The following is a 16,387-nucleotide window of genomic DNA, read 5'->3' as shown; positions in this document are numbered from 1 at the left end:
TGGGCATGGTGAGCATTGGCATCGCCTCCGAGTAGGATGAAGTCATTTCGTGGATTTGCTGCTCTCACGAAGTCCCCTAAATTACCCGGTGGTAGTGAGCCTTGGTGATCGTGCGCTAGGTAGAAGGAAACAAGTTTAAAGCTCCTCCCTAGCACTCGACGCTAACCGCTGTCAGAACCCCGTCGCTAAAATTGGGTAGAAGAAAAACATTAAGAGTAGACTTAGCCAATATACATGTACGAGGCTTACCCTTTTCCTGAGCGCTATAGATGCACGGCTCCTGCACTAGTACGATGTTTACCGCAGCTGATGACAAGTGCAGTAGGAGTGCAGCTGATGCTGCTTTACAATGGTCGCCGCTCGAATTCGCCGCCGAAGCCTTACCAGGTGCCACCACGAGGAGGCTCCGCCCCTCTATGAGGGAGGGAGGGGGCAAAAAACACCTACGAGTCGACGATTTGGGGTGACGCAGGTGAGTGCAAGGCGCAACACCCCCATCAAAGGCATCCAAGTTCGGGTGTAACCGAACATTATATACTCAGCGTGAGCTTCAATTTTACATTTCATTTCATATAAATTACTTTTCTACATAACGTTTAAAAAAAATGTCTCCCCATTTCCTCTTACATTAAAACTAGATAAGTGAAATATCATTGATTCAAAACTATTTTTTGCTAAGTTATAGCTTATTATTCTAGTCTGCGTCCCTTTTAAACTTATTTTATATCTAAGTTGCCGTGGTCTTTAACCGATCCGAGGAAAATATGTGCACACAATTTCATTACGATATGTTAATTTTTCTTCGAGTTATGGCTCCCGAAACATAGAAAATTGCTTAGTCATAAAAGGGGCGGTGCCACGCCCATTTTTTTAAATGTGGTTTTTCTATTTTTTGTTATAAATAGTTGGGAAATGGAATACCATTGATATAAAGCTCTTTTTTTGCAAAGATATAACTTATTTTATTCGTCAACGACCCTTCTAAAAATCGTTTATATAAAAGTGGGCGTGGTACTTAACCGATGTCGTTAATTTTTCTTCAACGCATTCCTTATAGTAAAGGCAACCTCTCTGCCGAAGTTTGTTACGATAGGTTTCCCGATTTTTGATTTATGATTAATAATAATTTTAAAATTGATTTTATACCAAGTGGGCGGTGCCACGCTTATTTTAAATATTTCTTTAAATTTTTTATCAAGAGTCTCAATATCAGTCCACACGTCAAATTTCAACATTCTAGGTGTATTATTTACTGAATAATCAGGTTTTTTGTGTTTTCCAAAATGTTATATATTTAAAAAGTGGGCGTGGTTATCGTCCGATTTCGCTCATTTTCAACACCATTTAGTCTGGGTCCAGAGAAGCACGTGTACCAAATTTGGTGAAGATATTTCAATATTTACTCAAGTTATCGTATTAACGGGCAGACGAACGGACAGACGAAAGGACCGACGGACATGGCTCAATAAAATTTTTTTTCGATACTGATGATTTTGATATATGGAAGTCTATATCTATCTCGATTCCTTTATACCTGTACAACCAACCGTTACACAATCAAAGTTTATATACTTTGTGTGCAAAGCACTCTGAGTATAATAATAGGAGCTTGTCGCAAATTGGAAAATAAGCTCGGTCTAAAATCTCTTCGGAGGTTATGGCGTCTTGCATTTATTTATTGAATTTCGAACTCCCCCCGGAAGGCAATAATTTCGATGGATCAATCTCTAGAAAAAAATTGTTAACTCAATATTCAGAAAAAAATTAAAATTTAAATAAAAAAGTCAAATGAATTCGCTCAAATAAATCAACTTTTTAATCTTGGTTTAGTCACAATTTCGCTTTTATTTGCATTATATTTTTATTTTGTATTTAAGTTCCCCAGTGCACTGTTTTAGATGCACAGATATTTACGTAAAATTAGTAAAAAGTGCAAAAGCTCGAAATTTTACATTAAATAAAAAAAATTGTTTTCTGATTTATTGTTGTTTTGTAAGCATAGCACTGACTTAATGTTTAATGAATACTGAATATTTGGTTTTTTTTTTTTAATTTAAGAAAGCTAATTTTGTATAATAAATTTCAAAGCCTAATTACATTACATTTAGTGCTTTTATGCTTTTATGTGTAAAATGGCGTAAATAGCTTAAAAAGTAGCTAAGAACCAATGCCTGTTGGCAAAGTGATGATAATGCGACGTGATTTGTTTCGAGAAAAAAAGTATGTGCTGCTTCTCACTACAATCTAATTCATTTATGTAGTTGACTGCAAAAAATATAATAAAAATTAGAAAATGTGCCTCCAAAGAAATAACTGAAACTACAGGCGACTCATTTCCGCCTATGCAACCGTCAAACTATTTCTAAAAATTATAATAGGAATTATGGATCTAACGAGTACTATTTGTCGCTTTTTCAGATACATATGTCATCGATCCGACCCACCATTTCTGAGCTATTATGAGTATCGATAAGATCGTAAAACATAATCTGGGCCCTGATCTTAAGTGTTTCAAAGTAATTTTTTACATTGGATTTGATGAGATTATTGCTAGATGTCTGAAAATATTAAATAACTTATCTCTAACTTCGGCATAAAACCCTAGTACATAACATTTTTAATTGTAGTGCAAGGTTAGGTTTAACTGGCCGGCAATAAAGGCGTTTGTAGTGCTAATAAAAAATTTTGAGTTTATACAAATGCAAATAACGTCAAGCTTAAGAGTGCAGACCTGCCTCCAAATTCCAACCTTGGCTAACGCTGAAACTTCATCGTCTAAAATATCTAACACAGTACGCTGAAAAGTATGAAACATTTAGTACCAAGGAATAACGGCCTGACTTCTAAACTTTTACATAGGACGTAGGCGTATATTCCTTATGACCACGATTGATCTCTTCTTCAAGTCATGCAGCTCATTTTCCGTTGAATTCACGGCTTCCTTCAACTTTTTGATTGTTTTCATTTCATTACATTACCGTCGCTTAGCGAAGGGCTCATAATCACATATAATCTCCGGGTCAGTGTTGGTTCCCTCTTCTCTATGATAAACATCTGGATGCTGGTATTTTACATGGAGGTCTAAATAAACGAAGAGTTCCTCCAACACGATGTCGGTGGACGGTGCTTTTGTGGCTGTCGTTGGTGCAACCGGCTGCAGGAACGAGCACCCAGTACCAGTTGGCACTTCATCGTCAGCCTCCTCAAAAGTTTTTGGAGTAGCCCCGTTCTTGAATCGATTTCCTTTTTTCACTTTTTTAACCGCCTCTAAATGCCAATCGCAAATCTACAAAGGGTTATTTACTACTTGAAAAATTTCATATTACATGCCAGAACCCATACTCTCTTCGTTCTGTTTGTTGGAATTCGTGGAACATCGTTACCTGTACCGAAGTGCACCCGGTTATGCAGCATTGTCGCTTAGGCTTAGGTTTTTTCTCCACCATTTAATGTATAGGTCTACCTTCATACCATTAGGATTCAAATTAAAATAATAAAAAGTAATAAATAAAAAAAGAAATCTAATAAATAAAAAAAGAAAACCTAAAAAAATAAAAAAAAAATGAATGAAATGAAATAAAATAAGGATAAGAAAATTTAATTTAACAAATTTTAATGATATACATAAAGATATACTGAAAAATTGAAAAAATAACGTGAATAATGGAATCGGAAAAAAGTATGAAAATAGAGACAATGCTAAAATAATACAACAAGAATGTAATAAAAAAATATTCAGTAACATCCATTCCTATCGAAATATTTTCTAAATTCCGAGTAGCTCTCGGATCTAAATATTTTTTCGCTTTGGAAGAGCGGCGATATCTACGGCGATTATTTGTTCAGAAATGTCGTATCGAATAAGTGAATTGCTCGATAGAAAATGCTGGCGCTATTTCAAGTTTTTACATACAGAATTCTGCGGAAAACACAGTTCCGAAAAACCTGTTCGTTAAGGCCTTTGTGAATATCTCGCCTATCGTTTAAATTCGGTTGGATTTGCTTCAAAATTTTAGTGAGCTATGAAAATTTTTCTTTAGTTTCTTCAGCAAAATTCTAACGACACACTCAGCACAGATCTCCAGCACAAGCAGTGTGTACCCGGTCTGCTAGTAAAACATAAAAATTCACTTGCATGCTAAAGTTTATGAAGATATCTCAAAAAATTAGATACCTTTCAAAGAAAAAGACAAACAGACGGACATGACTAAATCGACGAGCTTATGATTCTTATATTTCGCTATACTTTTTGGCGGTTCTTTTTCTTCTTGAATTATTAATCATCGATAGATAGTTGGACGAGAAAATCCAGTAGAGAAATTTTAAAAATGTTTGTGTCTCATTTTACTTCATTCTGTAAAAATAAACACCATTTTTTCCGGACCAGATTAATAAATAACATAAGTTAAGCATCTACTATATATTTGTGAAAGTATATCTGTATGTATGTTTGGACTTGCAGCCTAAACATCAGAATGGAATCGAACGAAATTTTGCCATGACATACCCTGAGTGCGTTAATCTATGGTAGGCTATATAAAAAAAGTTTTCGACAAGGGGGCGTGGCACCTCCCATACAACTGGAATTTTTCGTAGTCAATATATCTGAAAGTATTAAGGCTAGACGACTGAAACTAGGTGAGTGGTTATATGAGACCAATCCCTACCCCCTCCAAAAAAACTGGGTATAACGAAAAAGGGGGCGTCGCATCTCCGATACAACTGGAATTTTTCGTTGTCAATATATCTGAAAGTATTAAAGCTAGACGACTGAAATTGGGTGAGGAGGTATATAAGACTAATCCCTACCCCCTCGGGAAAAGTTGAGGATAGCGAAAAACGGGCGTGGCATCTCCCATACAAATGGGGGTTGGGATTAGTCTAATATATTAGTCTATATAGTACTGCTTTTATTTATACCCGAACGACGTCGGGTACTCTGCTAGTATTTGATGATTACAGAGTTTTTTCCCTGAGTTGAACTAGAAATTTGTAACTATAAAGTTCAATTAAAGCTTTATAAAAAATGTTTTTGTAGAGTACAAGTCTACATACCATTTTATGTTCTCCAATTGACCAGGTCCTGGAGCCTTGTTATGTAACTCGATTGGAAAGAAATTTCTTTCGGAATTGAAAAAAAACGTGTCTGCTCTAACAGCTTTCGAATCGGATTTCCTTTTGATAGAGTTACAGCGCCCCAGGGCTCTTATCATGTTATACAATCACGTATTGTTAAACTGACAATAAATTATGAGTCTTATGCGTACTCATAGCCACTATTTTAGATATTTTCTTAATCCGATTAACTATTTCAGAGCTATTGCGATTTAAAAAATCTATTTCGATAACGGATCGTATAACACGATACAGGCCCAATTTTCATTCGAACCGTGTTACACGATAGGATTTTTTGTTCTATAGTGACACAACCCCTTTGCTGAGATAGTCTTAAAAGAAAAACATTTGTGTTAACATAAGGTATTAAGTACGTAAAACACTCCGGGTTACGCAATTTCATTAACAAATAACTTTCCTTTGTATTATTTTTATACATTTCCTTCCCGAAAATACTTTAACCAATATATAGCACTAAAAGTAAGTACATAAAATGAGAAATTTCACTTATCCAAATAAATACCACAAATGAGCCAAAATGTACAAAATTAAAAAGATTAAAATTAGCAAAAATGCATAGCAATACTAAAATAGGAATAGAAATTGTATGAAAGATTATTTCATGTACTGAGATCTCTTTTTATCGCGTAATCTTCATATTATACGTTAACTATTTTGGCGGATCCCTTTCAATTATAAAGGACACACAAAAATTTGTGGCAACAAACAAAAACACAGAAAAAAATCGCTTGTCAAGCTTACAATTAATCAGATTTCACAAATGTTGCATCACCTGCATCTACCATACTCTGAACATCCTCACTTTGAATGCCGCTTTCTTCATCCCGATCACAATCTTCAGCGATTTGTTCATGTTGAAAACGTTGATGTTGTGTTTGTTGCTGTTGCGTTGTGGTTTCGTTGCGTATAATTTCACTGCCCCCCGTAGCCGCAGTTATAGCAGTAGTTCCTCCAACTAATTGTTTATGCTGAGACTTTTGCTTGTCTAATGGCAATGAAGATGGGCGTATTTTTGAAAATGGAAAATTGCTTTGATTTTCAATTTGCGGTGTATGAACGGCAATAATTTCTGTTTGTGTGGCCGCGCAATCACGTTTCTCATTTGAGAGAGCATCAGCTACACCAGCGGAAAGTAATTGCTTTACGTTTTCTTGTGGCAAATTGCAGAATAACGTAAGACAGTTGAGTATGTCGCGCATGGAGCCTTGCAGTTGTTGTACCTAGTGTTGAAAAGATAAATGGAGACATTGAGTTTGAATTGTATATTTATTGCAAATCTACGTAATACTTTGCTGGCAACTAATTCAACGAAATAAAACGACGGGTGAGGCCTGTTTTAGTTATAAATAAATAAATAAAAAGGCCCGCTAACCCAAGTTTCTCTTCCAATTTGTGTTGTTGTTGTTGTGCTTCTCCCCATCCAATAGGTGCAACCGATCACAAATTGTCATCAATATCCTCTAACGGGAGTCCAAGGAAACTTGCAGCTTCAACAGGTGTGGACCATCATGAGAGGGGTTTTAGAGGCGTTGGTTCCACATTACAATTAAAGAGATGGTTGGTGTCATGTGGGGACACATTGCAAGCGGGGCATACATTTTGTAGGTCGGGGTTGATTCTGGATAGGTAAGAGTTTAACCTGTTACAGTACCCAGATAGAAGTTGAGCTAGAATGACTCACGTTCCCTGGGGAGTATGCGTTCCTCTTCCGCAAGTTTTGGGTACTGTTCTAAAGCCACTGGGCGGTGTTGGCTCATCAATCATATGTCTGTTGGGATGCCCACGTTTCTGGGTATTCAAAAGGAACTGTTTGGTTAGCATCTCATTTCTCTCCCTGATGGGGACTTTTCTCGCCTCATTACGTAGGTGGTGTTCTGGGGACATAAGAAGACAGCCCGTGGTCGGTCTGTACCTTCTTCCAGTGAGCAGTTTTTAAGCTTGGCGACCAACAGGCGGCCCAATTTGTGTCGTGCTCCTTTTTTAATTTTCTCTACGAATTGGTGGGATTGGACCTACTTTGTTTTATGTCGACTCCGAACGGCATCTGGAAGGCAGATGAGTTTTCACAGAGAAGCATTTCATGGCAGAAATACACGCGGAGAAATTGCCAAACACTGCCGAGGGGCGACCCCGCTTAGAAAAATGTGCGTCTAATTGAAAAAACTAAAAAACTAAAATTTGTATCTTACTTTGCCCGGGGCGTGAACCCAGGATCTTCGGTGTGGTAGGCGGAGCACGCTACCATCACACCACGGCGGTCTGCCTGTTTTAGTTGCAGTTTCGAAATGGCCTTGTCAGAATTCGTTTTACAAAAGCTCTATCGAGAAGAATATTTTATATAATAAATTCTTGAATAAAAAAAAAACGCAATGCCTTCGCTTTTCAATTAAATTTGTTCTTCAGGCGAATTATGAGATCGGGTTCTTCAGATCGATGAATGACAGACAATTGTTTAAATTTACTTTCGATGAACAGTACATCTAATACTTCTCTCAAAAAAAAAAAATTACCTGCCCACATACCTGACTGGTCAGCATAGTACATGTCTTAGCTAAATCGTGAACTGCCGCTGTCGAGCTGCTATCAATCATTGTTGTCGCTGCCGCTGATTTGACCTGACCCTCAACAGTGTTGGAGGCGCCATCACTCGAAGCTTGTGCAGCACTACCAGCTGTTGTGCTGCAGCCCTGCATTGTGGAAACTTTCTTCCAAAGTGCATTTATTGCTTGCATTTGTAGCTGCTGAATTTTACGTTCATTCTCTAATTGTGCTTTCGTCAGCTCCATATCTTTGGTTAGTTTACTAGAAAACACAAAACTGTGTTAGATAAGAAATATATTTTAACTTAAAAGTACTCCACTTACTCAATGTACTCATGTGTGCGTATCTTAAGCAACTTTTCAGCAATATCTTTGGTTTTCTTGCGTGTACGATAACCACGCCAGATTTTCTGTATGACCACAGCTGATGATTCGGTTGCATTATTTTGATTGAATTGGGCATTTGAGGCAGCAACCATGGCTGCCACCTCTTTTTGTTGCTGTTGTGAACTGCGGATGTAGAATAAATTAATATTCATATAACTTAAATAAATATATGTATAATTATTCAACTCTTGCTTACCGTTGTGCCGCTTTATTGCGTATTGTTTTCAATTTATCAATATTTATATGATCACTATCGTCATCAGAGCTTAAAGCACCAGCCGAGCCAGTTTCTGGTGTTGCAATATGTATCGAACTGCTGGCTAAACGTGATTTCATTTGATTGTCCACTTGTGATTGTGCATGGACAGCTACTGCCCGACTTATACTTGATACATTATTATGTTGTAACAACATATTTGAAGTGCTACTACCACGTCGAGGACTCATATTAGGACTGCATCGTTCTATGGTGTTTCGTTTCGTCAAATGTGGACTACGCATCTTTGGTGAATTGAGTTTGTTATCTAAAACAATTTCAATATCAATAACACGCATTAGTATAAATAACAATGCAAAACTTAAAATTTTTCAAAATATTTATCTTTAATTTTGAAATTGCCAATTTTGAAAAAAGAAAAATTAATGACGTTTGAATGAAATCACCTTTGTTTTTGTGTGTTTTAGAATTTTGCAATTGTGTATTAATTGCGTTGACGGTGACACGTTGTGCCACAACGGCGGGGCATACATCTGGGCTCATTAAAGTTTCTGGTACTGGAACCATTTTGGAGGCAGCGGCCAAAGGTCCAACTACGTTGGTAGGCATATTTGCATAATTCTGGTCTGTAAATGAAAGTTATTTCGAGTTTAGTAGGTGTACGTTAAGCACTAGAAAGAGTTGCAACAATAGACAGGCAATTATTTTTAAAATTATTAACAATCTGATAAAAAGCATATATTATAATGAATGCAAAAGTAAAGCTAAGCCCCTTTACCATTATAAGGATTTGGTGTTATCGTGCGAGGCGTTGACTCCTGCGAGTTATTCGAACGTGTATTAATGTTACTACAGCCGCTGGTTGATGAACCTTCAAAACTTTGTGACATTAGCATGGCATCATGTTTGATATTCTCTATCAAGGATGTAGTCATTGGTGCTGCATGATTATTAACACTATTTGGTGCTGAAAATAAAATAAAAAAATGTAAAAAAAAAAACTTTTGCAATTGCTGGAAATCATGCGCTCACTTGTTTCACTTGTTGTATTACCATGATAGCTATTTACCATTGATTCGGGCGAACCTTGACGACCACTTAGTCGCGAAACTGTTGAGAACAGGTAAAGCAAAGTTTTGAAATGAGTAATAACAAACTCCACAGTAAAACTTATACGCAGCCTACTTACATCTCGGTGATTGTATACGACTACTAGTCTTTCGTCTACCCGACGAAGGTGAATTATTACTCGATGCATTTGAATTCTCTGTTATTTCTTCTTGCAATTGACGTTGATGCTGTTGTGCTTTGCTGAGTATTAAACGTAATTTACGTTCGTTTTCATTTTCTAAAGCTTTTCCTATTAGTGGACAAACTGAACTTAAATACTTAGCTAAGGCAGCTTGTTCGCCAATGCGAAATTGTCGACCACGTCCTTGACTGTAAAGCCACTCTGCTTTTAGGCTTCACAATTAGAAATTAATTATAAGTAATATGCAAAAGTATTTCTCAGTTACATAAAATTAAAACCTACCTCTCAATAGGGTCCACTACAAAGCCATCAATTACTTTCAAGCTCATGCACCAATTAAGCACAAATGGACGATGATCGAAGCCGCTGAAAAAAATAGAAGTTCTGAATGTATTATTTGATTTAGAGATTTTCGTACAAGTATTTTGTTTTAAAAATTACTCGGCATTTCCAGTCAGCATAATACAAGGATTTTCACTCAGCGTTAAACTATGCAAATTTGTCAAATTCAACAATGTACAAATTTCATTTAAATCGCTTATGTTATTTTTTGCTAATGATAAAATTTCTAATGAAACAGGCAGATATTTATCACATTGGCGTAGATGTGTTAAACGATTACCATGCAAATACAATTCCTGTGATGAATGAAAAACATTTTAGTTTAATTAATCTTATTACTTATATTTAACGAATTTGGTTTACGTGCGAATATTAGCTCACCTTCAAATTTTTCAAAAACGAAATATCCGATATACTACCTATACTGTTCTCTGCTAAATTTAAATATTCCAATTTAATATTATTGTTCAAATGTTCAATCGTTTTTATATTATTTCCTTCCAAATTCAAATGTCGCAAATGTATGCAATCCTTGAGGCCCTCAATCGACAGTATTCCATTGAAGGAGAGATTTAGTTCACGCAGACAATGTAGTCGACAAACGCCATACATACGAAGTAGCTGATTTTTGCTAAGTGAAAGCTGAAACGGAATATTCCTTTTAGTTTAGTTTATGTATCTTTAAATAAGTATAGTATGTGCTACTTACAACTTCAATTTTTAAGTAGGAATCGATGTTGTCGATCTTCTGTAGCTCATTCTCATCTAATTTGAGTACTCTTACATTTTGTGCATCTTCTTGTTTCGGCACTTTTTTCAATTGCTTTTTCGAGAGATCCAAGGTTATTTTGTCATTATCTTCCTCACCTGCCAAGAATTAGAAATTCTTAAATAATGAACATAAATTATAAAATTATATCGGTTATTCTCGTAGTATAAACGATGTCATTAGTCCTAGTATAAACGGGGTCATTAGTCCATCCAGTTCTTCAGGAAATAAATGCAGAGTTCTTTGATCCTTTTGAGTCTTCAATGTCGCCTGACTTCTTTCAGACACTTGAGTCAGCAATCGCGCACTTACATAGAGGTGACATGGCTACTGACAGCGTAATGGGCGATGTTCGAGATTGTTTTTATACTCGATATAGAACAAAGGACTATTGTCAAAAGCTACAGACTACTTCAAGCGTATTGTCTTATTTCTATTATAATGTAAAATGAAGATTATTTTGGCCTAGTATTTCATTGATCAACTGCTATAAAATATGCATGAGAATTTAATGAATGAAGAAATCTCTCCACCTCTTCTCATGCTACATATTCCCAATTAGATGTTTTGCGCCTGCGGGTACGTCGCTGATGACGACATCGCCCCTCTTCAGGTGGATAGGCAGAGAATATTATAAAATTTTCCGAAAAAAATTATATATTTTTTAAATGAAATGCTTATCGCAAACCAGATATCCTTCTTAACCATTGCTAAACATATTTCCGCAATTGAGCAAACTTTCTATATATTTTCCAAAACTTGAATGCAATATTTGTATATAACAGGCACAACCGAAAAGGAAATGAACATATGTAGATATCCTTTTGAAACTCAAAAATAGGAAAAAAATAACTACTTACTCATTTTAGCAACTCCTTTCCGAATGCTTCCTGTATGCCAGCACACTGTTTTTATGGTATTTTGTTAAATTCCAGCAGATATTACAATCAACTGCGAAAAATCAATCATCCGTTTACAACTGCCGTATATGTGAAGAAAATCAAATGCTCCGAAGCGAACGTTGGGTTTATTTTAATTTGCGGAAACGATGACGGCGACGTCGAAATCGACTGAAGCAGCGAAGGTGGCGGCTGTTGATGAAAAAAAAAATTAACACAAACACTTGTCTTGACGGTTTTTTAGAATAGGTTTTAATTCAACACTTTTCCCTTTCCGATTAATAATTTTTTGCAAGATTGCTGCATGATTTAGAAAGAATTTAATTTGAATAGATACGCGAAAAAGGCGAAGATTTTTTATTTAGAATTTTTCAAATTGAAAATTAATTTTAGCAGCAGAATTTCGTTTCTCTGAATTGATTTTACCAAAGAGAATAGATTTGATTTTACCGGGTTGCAATTCAGGCCAATTTGCCGTGACAGTTCTAATTAGAAAATTTGACAATTGCATTATAAGCACTGCCAAGCGCAAACGACAATTTTAGATTCAGGGGCCGTTTCGCTTTAAGGCCAAATTAAACTTCCTTAATCCTAAAGGCGGTGACACAAAGACATTTTTCATATAGAAGCGTTTAAAACAAGCTTATGCATTCCAATAACATCGCCACAATCAACCAAGATGTTGCGTTTGTAAATATGAAGGATCTTCAGACGTGACAATTGAAGTTTATTACGCCTTGCCCATTCACATACAAATTTTCGCGAAGCACTGTTATAAACATTCTCCCTATACAACAAAAATACTTGCTAACATATTTTGTGTCGTATTCGAATGTTATATTGCAGTTTTTAATTGCGAAAAATGTTAGAAAATTTACCGGCCAGTGGGAAAAATAATTTCACTTGCAAAGCGTGCCAACACCCTTAGCTAAAGCAACTGTCAAATTCTTCTTCTTATGCTTTGCTTGGAACAAAATTTGGGAGATGGTTACTTTTCAAAATACGTGCCATCTACTCATAATGCATAAGCACGTGTTAAACTCATCTATATGAAAAACTGCTTATGAGTCGGACTTATAAGGCTAAATTTATGATCGAGCGTAATCGCATCGCCCGATGCGACGATAAATTATATTAGTGCATATGGAGATGTTTATGACAATGCGATTTAGCGTAAAGCGAATTGAGTGATTACAACCGACAAAAGCGACGAAGATGTGGATGTTTTTATTGAAAAAGTTCGTGACAAGCAGTGCTTGTGGAATTTGCAATTTGAATTTGAATTTCCACAGTCTATTCTTGGCTTGGGTATTCCTGTGCATAGCTGATTTGACATTGTAGAGGCACTCATGCTGTCGCACAAAATCAATAAGTGCCTCGTCCTCTTCGTTTCTCCATGTTTCCGTTTCCATTTTCTAATCTGTTAATTAAAGATCCAATAAGTATTCCTATACTTACATATATTCCCTGCATTCCAATGAAGAGTATCTCGATAAAAATTTAACATGCAACTGCAATAATAAAATGATCCTGGATCACATTGTTGTTGCATTTCACTTCATATATTGCCCTAAAATTTTATTCACATTAGCGGATTCGAATATCTCAAAACTCCAGGTGAAGCAAAATAAAGCAATGCGGTTTATCCTTAAGAAACGTTACGATACACCAATACATGAAATGCTTGAGGGTCTAAATTGGCTAAGTGTTAAACAAATCATCGTATACTATACTTTAAAATTTTTACATAACATTAAAATAGGAAATCAGCCGAAATATCTAAACGACCGATTGATATACAACAACGAGGTTCACGATTACCAAACAAGAAACAGAAACAACTTTCGCCTGCCGGCAGTACGATCGGAGTTAGACAAGAAAAATATATACTACGAAGGACTGAGAGAATACAACGATCTCCCAGTTGAAATAAAACAATGCCAAAACATCAATGAATTTAAGAAATTATTGTATAATTATTGCAAATAACTACCTTTTAGATAATGATCTCATAGATATACAAATAGGTTAGGTCTACAAGACTGTATAAAATTAAATAAATAAAAATAAATAAACATTTGCATGTTAAATTTCTATCGGGATCTGTATCACTGTTCATGAGAACGCGAGGATTACTTTATGAAGTCTTACCTTTTATGGCAATAGTTCCAAAGTACAATAAATAAAAAAAAAATAAATGTTTTGCAAATATAAAATTGAATGTTTATTTTTCCAAAAGAAATTTTTATTTTTAAAAAGCAAAATGACAAAATAATTTGAAGGAAACTTCAAAACTCACCTCTATAAAACAGTCCGTTTTTAAAAAAAGGACGTGTGGCACTCGGGGACTGCCGCGGTAAAGCTATTGCATATTATCAACTTAAGCAATTATAATATTTATGCAACATGTTATGGTCCACTTGGGAGATTCAACCTTAGACCGTACCAGTTGGCTAGTGTTAGGGGAAAGATAGGATTCACCCTCACTCATGTCTGCCTGGGTGGTTAAAACAAAATTTTGTTAGTTTCGTGCGGGTGGCATCGCCAAAAATTCCCATGACATTGACGAATTTTCAAGAACACTTGGCGCAATGGTGTAGGTGGCTCATCTCATCAGCTGATTCGATTCGCTTCGTTGTACTGACTTAGAGATTGTGAAAACGAGATGGAAAGCGCAAAATGTAAACAACACATTGGCAATTATTTAACGCGTGGTGATCAATTGTTAGCTAATTAAGCGCACAAATTTCCCACAACACACAAAAGTTGAGAAATTTTACGCTTTCTGTACATTCCTTTCGCCAAACATCAACGCGAAGATTTTGACAGCCTGGAAAAAAAAAAAGTATGTGTTGCGGTAGAGATGGGCCAACCATATGGTCGAACCATAAAATAATGGCAGTCACAGTTAGATAAAAACGGAGCCTTTCCATGGCGCAGCCGCAATAAGAAGTGGAATTTTTTTTTCTCTTTATCGGCTCGGTAGGCCGTTTTGAATGATTATAAAGTTAATGGCAAGCGTCGGTGATGGTTGAAAAAAAAGAAAACTTTTCAAAGAAGAAGTGAAGTATCAAAAGCGAAATTTGTGCCAATTTTGGTCATCGTCAAGTGATTGGAAGGAAACTAAATTTCTCGTAGAAAGGTTATTTCAGTCGTTGTAATCAGGTAATAATTTTGGCTTAGAACGAAAATTTTAATTTGGCCGGGCACACGGCACATCGCAAAAACTGAGGTAATAATTATGTTTCTATTTCATAAAAGGCGTCACCAAATGCTACGTGGCTGGCGAAAGTAAACCGATTCAATAGTAGAGGACCTGCTGTACATTATACACCCACGACTGAACCATTTGAACGCGACGAGTTTCTGGTGAAGTGGAACCTGTGCATTTAATTGATACACCTGAGGAGGAGCTATTATTAAGGATTTTCATGAGCTTCAACGATTGAAGCATTGTGGTCGCGAGTGGTTGCGAGCAACACGCTGACACTATAAAGCGGTATTCCTAGACCGCATACTTCACCACCAAAGAAATAATTGCTAATAATCCAAAATAAACTGTGCAAATCATTTGGTGTATGCTATATAACTAAGGTGTAATTTTATTTTGGAAATTTAACAGTGCTCGCTAGTTATATGATTGCTTTTTAAATGAATGTTTCGAGATGTGTATTCAACACAAAATTCTGGGTGTTTAGCATATTAACTGCATGGGAAAACTCCATTCATAGTGTAACCAAAATGGCTCCGAGGAACTGATTACATAAAGATATAAGTAATCACAAAACAAAGAGATACTGTCGAAGGCGTGGGGGGATATTAAACATAATTGAGGAAAATTAATGGTGAAGCTGAGAAGCGCCAAACACTAAATCGTAACGTGGCCAAGACACCTTATATTCGACGCTGAGTTTGCCACCACCCCCAATAACGTCAACACGGCAATGCCGCGCGCCATAACCACCAACCGTACCAACCAAGCGCGCCAATACCGCATGCCACCGCTATCAACACAGCGCGCCATAACCACCAACCGTACCAACCAAGCGCGCCAATACCGCACGCCACCGCTATCAACACCGCGCGCCAAGGCCTCGCGCCATAACCACCAGCCGTACCAACCAAGCGCGCCAATACCGCCCGCCACCGCTATCAACACCGCGCGCCAAGGCCGCGCGCCATAACCACCAACAGTACCAACCCAGCGCGCAATACCGCACGCCACCGCTATCAACACCGCGCGCCATAACCACCAACAGTACCGACCCAGTGCGCCAATACCGCGCGCCACAACCACCAACAGCGTTAACACCGCGCGCCAAGGCCGCGCGCCATAACCACCAACAGCGACGACTTCATCAGCAACAACAACATCACCAGTAACCACGCCGGCAGAAGCCCACGGTACGGACTATTGCCGGCTATGTAAGTACCAGCCACCGTGTGAGTCGCCGCCAAGTAGTTAGTAGCATATATATGTCTTGCAAATTAAAATAAGCCGAAAAAGGTAGTCAGGAATAGACCACCATGATATATGAGTGGATTTAAGCATTTAAATAAATTTGTTCCTTTTTGGTGTGAATTTTAATACTTAAGGCGAGTTTTTTTTTCCTTTTTCGGATTTATTTGCACATTCAACTTTCTTTCTATTCAATTTAATGAATTTATGACAAATTTTTGGAAATAACACCAGTTAAAATATACATCCATTTAAAATATACATAAATGTATGTATATGCAAAATCGTAGAAAGTACATCAAATTATATGAACTGCATTTAATCTTTTTGCATAAGAATTTATTCTTCATACACTATGTATGTATATGACGCCTAGGGCGTGTTCA

At 36.7% G+C, this 16,387-nt stretch overlaps 1 protein-coding gene across 19 annotated transcripts; it reads right to left on the bottom strand.

The window, feature by feature from the left end:
* Positions 1–1,793: 1,793 nt before the first annotated feature.
* Positions 1,794–12,002, bottom strand: Cep97 (centrosomal protein 97kDa). Of its 19 annotated transcripts, XR_010949790.1 has the most exons (16): positions 11,504–12,002; positions 10,584–10,741; positions 10,256–10,516; positions 9,974–10,170; positions 9,815–9,916; positions 9,470–9,744; positions 9,313–9,390; positions 9,059–9,247; positions 8,727–8,906; positions 8,260–8,587; positions 8,001–8,186; positions 7,659–7,953; positions 5,909–6,356; positions 2,856–3,543; positions 2,732–2,797; positions 1,794–2,672 (listed from the first exon to the last, which is right to left on the bottom strand). XR_010949790.1 is itself a non-coding variant. In XM_067767168.1 (15 exons), the coding sequence occupies exons 1-14, from the start codon at positions 11,505–11,507 to the stop codon at positions 3,404–3,406; spliced, it is 2,841 nt and encodes a 946-aa protein (XP_067623269.1). In that variant the 5' UTR covers positions 11,508–12,002; the 3' UTR covers positions 1,794–3,303; positions 3,384–3,403. The 19 variants fall into 19 exon arrangements, 11 of the variants coding, with proteins under 11 accessions (XP_067623269.1, XP_067623268.1, XP_067623274.1 ...); XR_010949791.1 differs by having other exon boundaries at positions 1,794–3,303; positions 3,384–3,463; positions 5,878–6,356; XR_010949792.1 differs by having other exon boundaries at positions 1,794–3,286; positions 3,384–3,463; positions 5,878–6,356.
* Positions 12,003–16,387: the final 4,385 nt, after the last annotated feature.

The sequence above is a fragment of the Eurosta solidaginis genome, chromosome 2, assembly GCF_040869045.1.
Source record: "Eurosta solidaginis isolate ZX-2024a chromosome 2, ASM4086904v1, whole genome shotgun sequence".
Classification (NCBI taxonomy): domain Eukaryota; kingdom Metazoa; phylum Arthropoda; class Insecta; order Diptera; family Tephritidae; genus Eurosta; species Eurosta solidaginis.
This window is presented reverse-complemented; position numbering and strand designations above follow the sequence as displayed.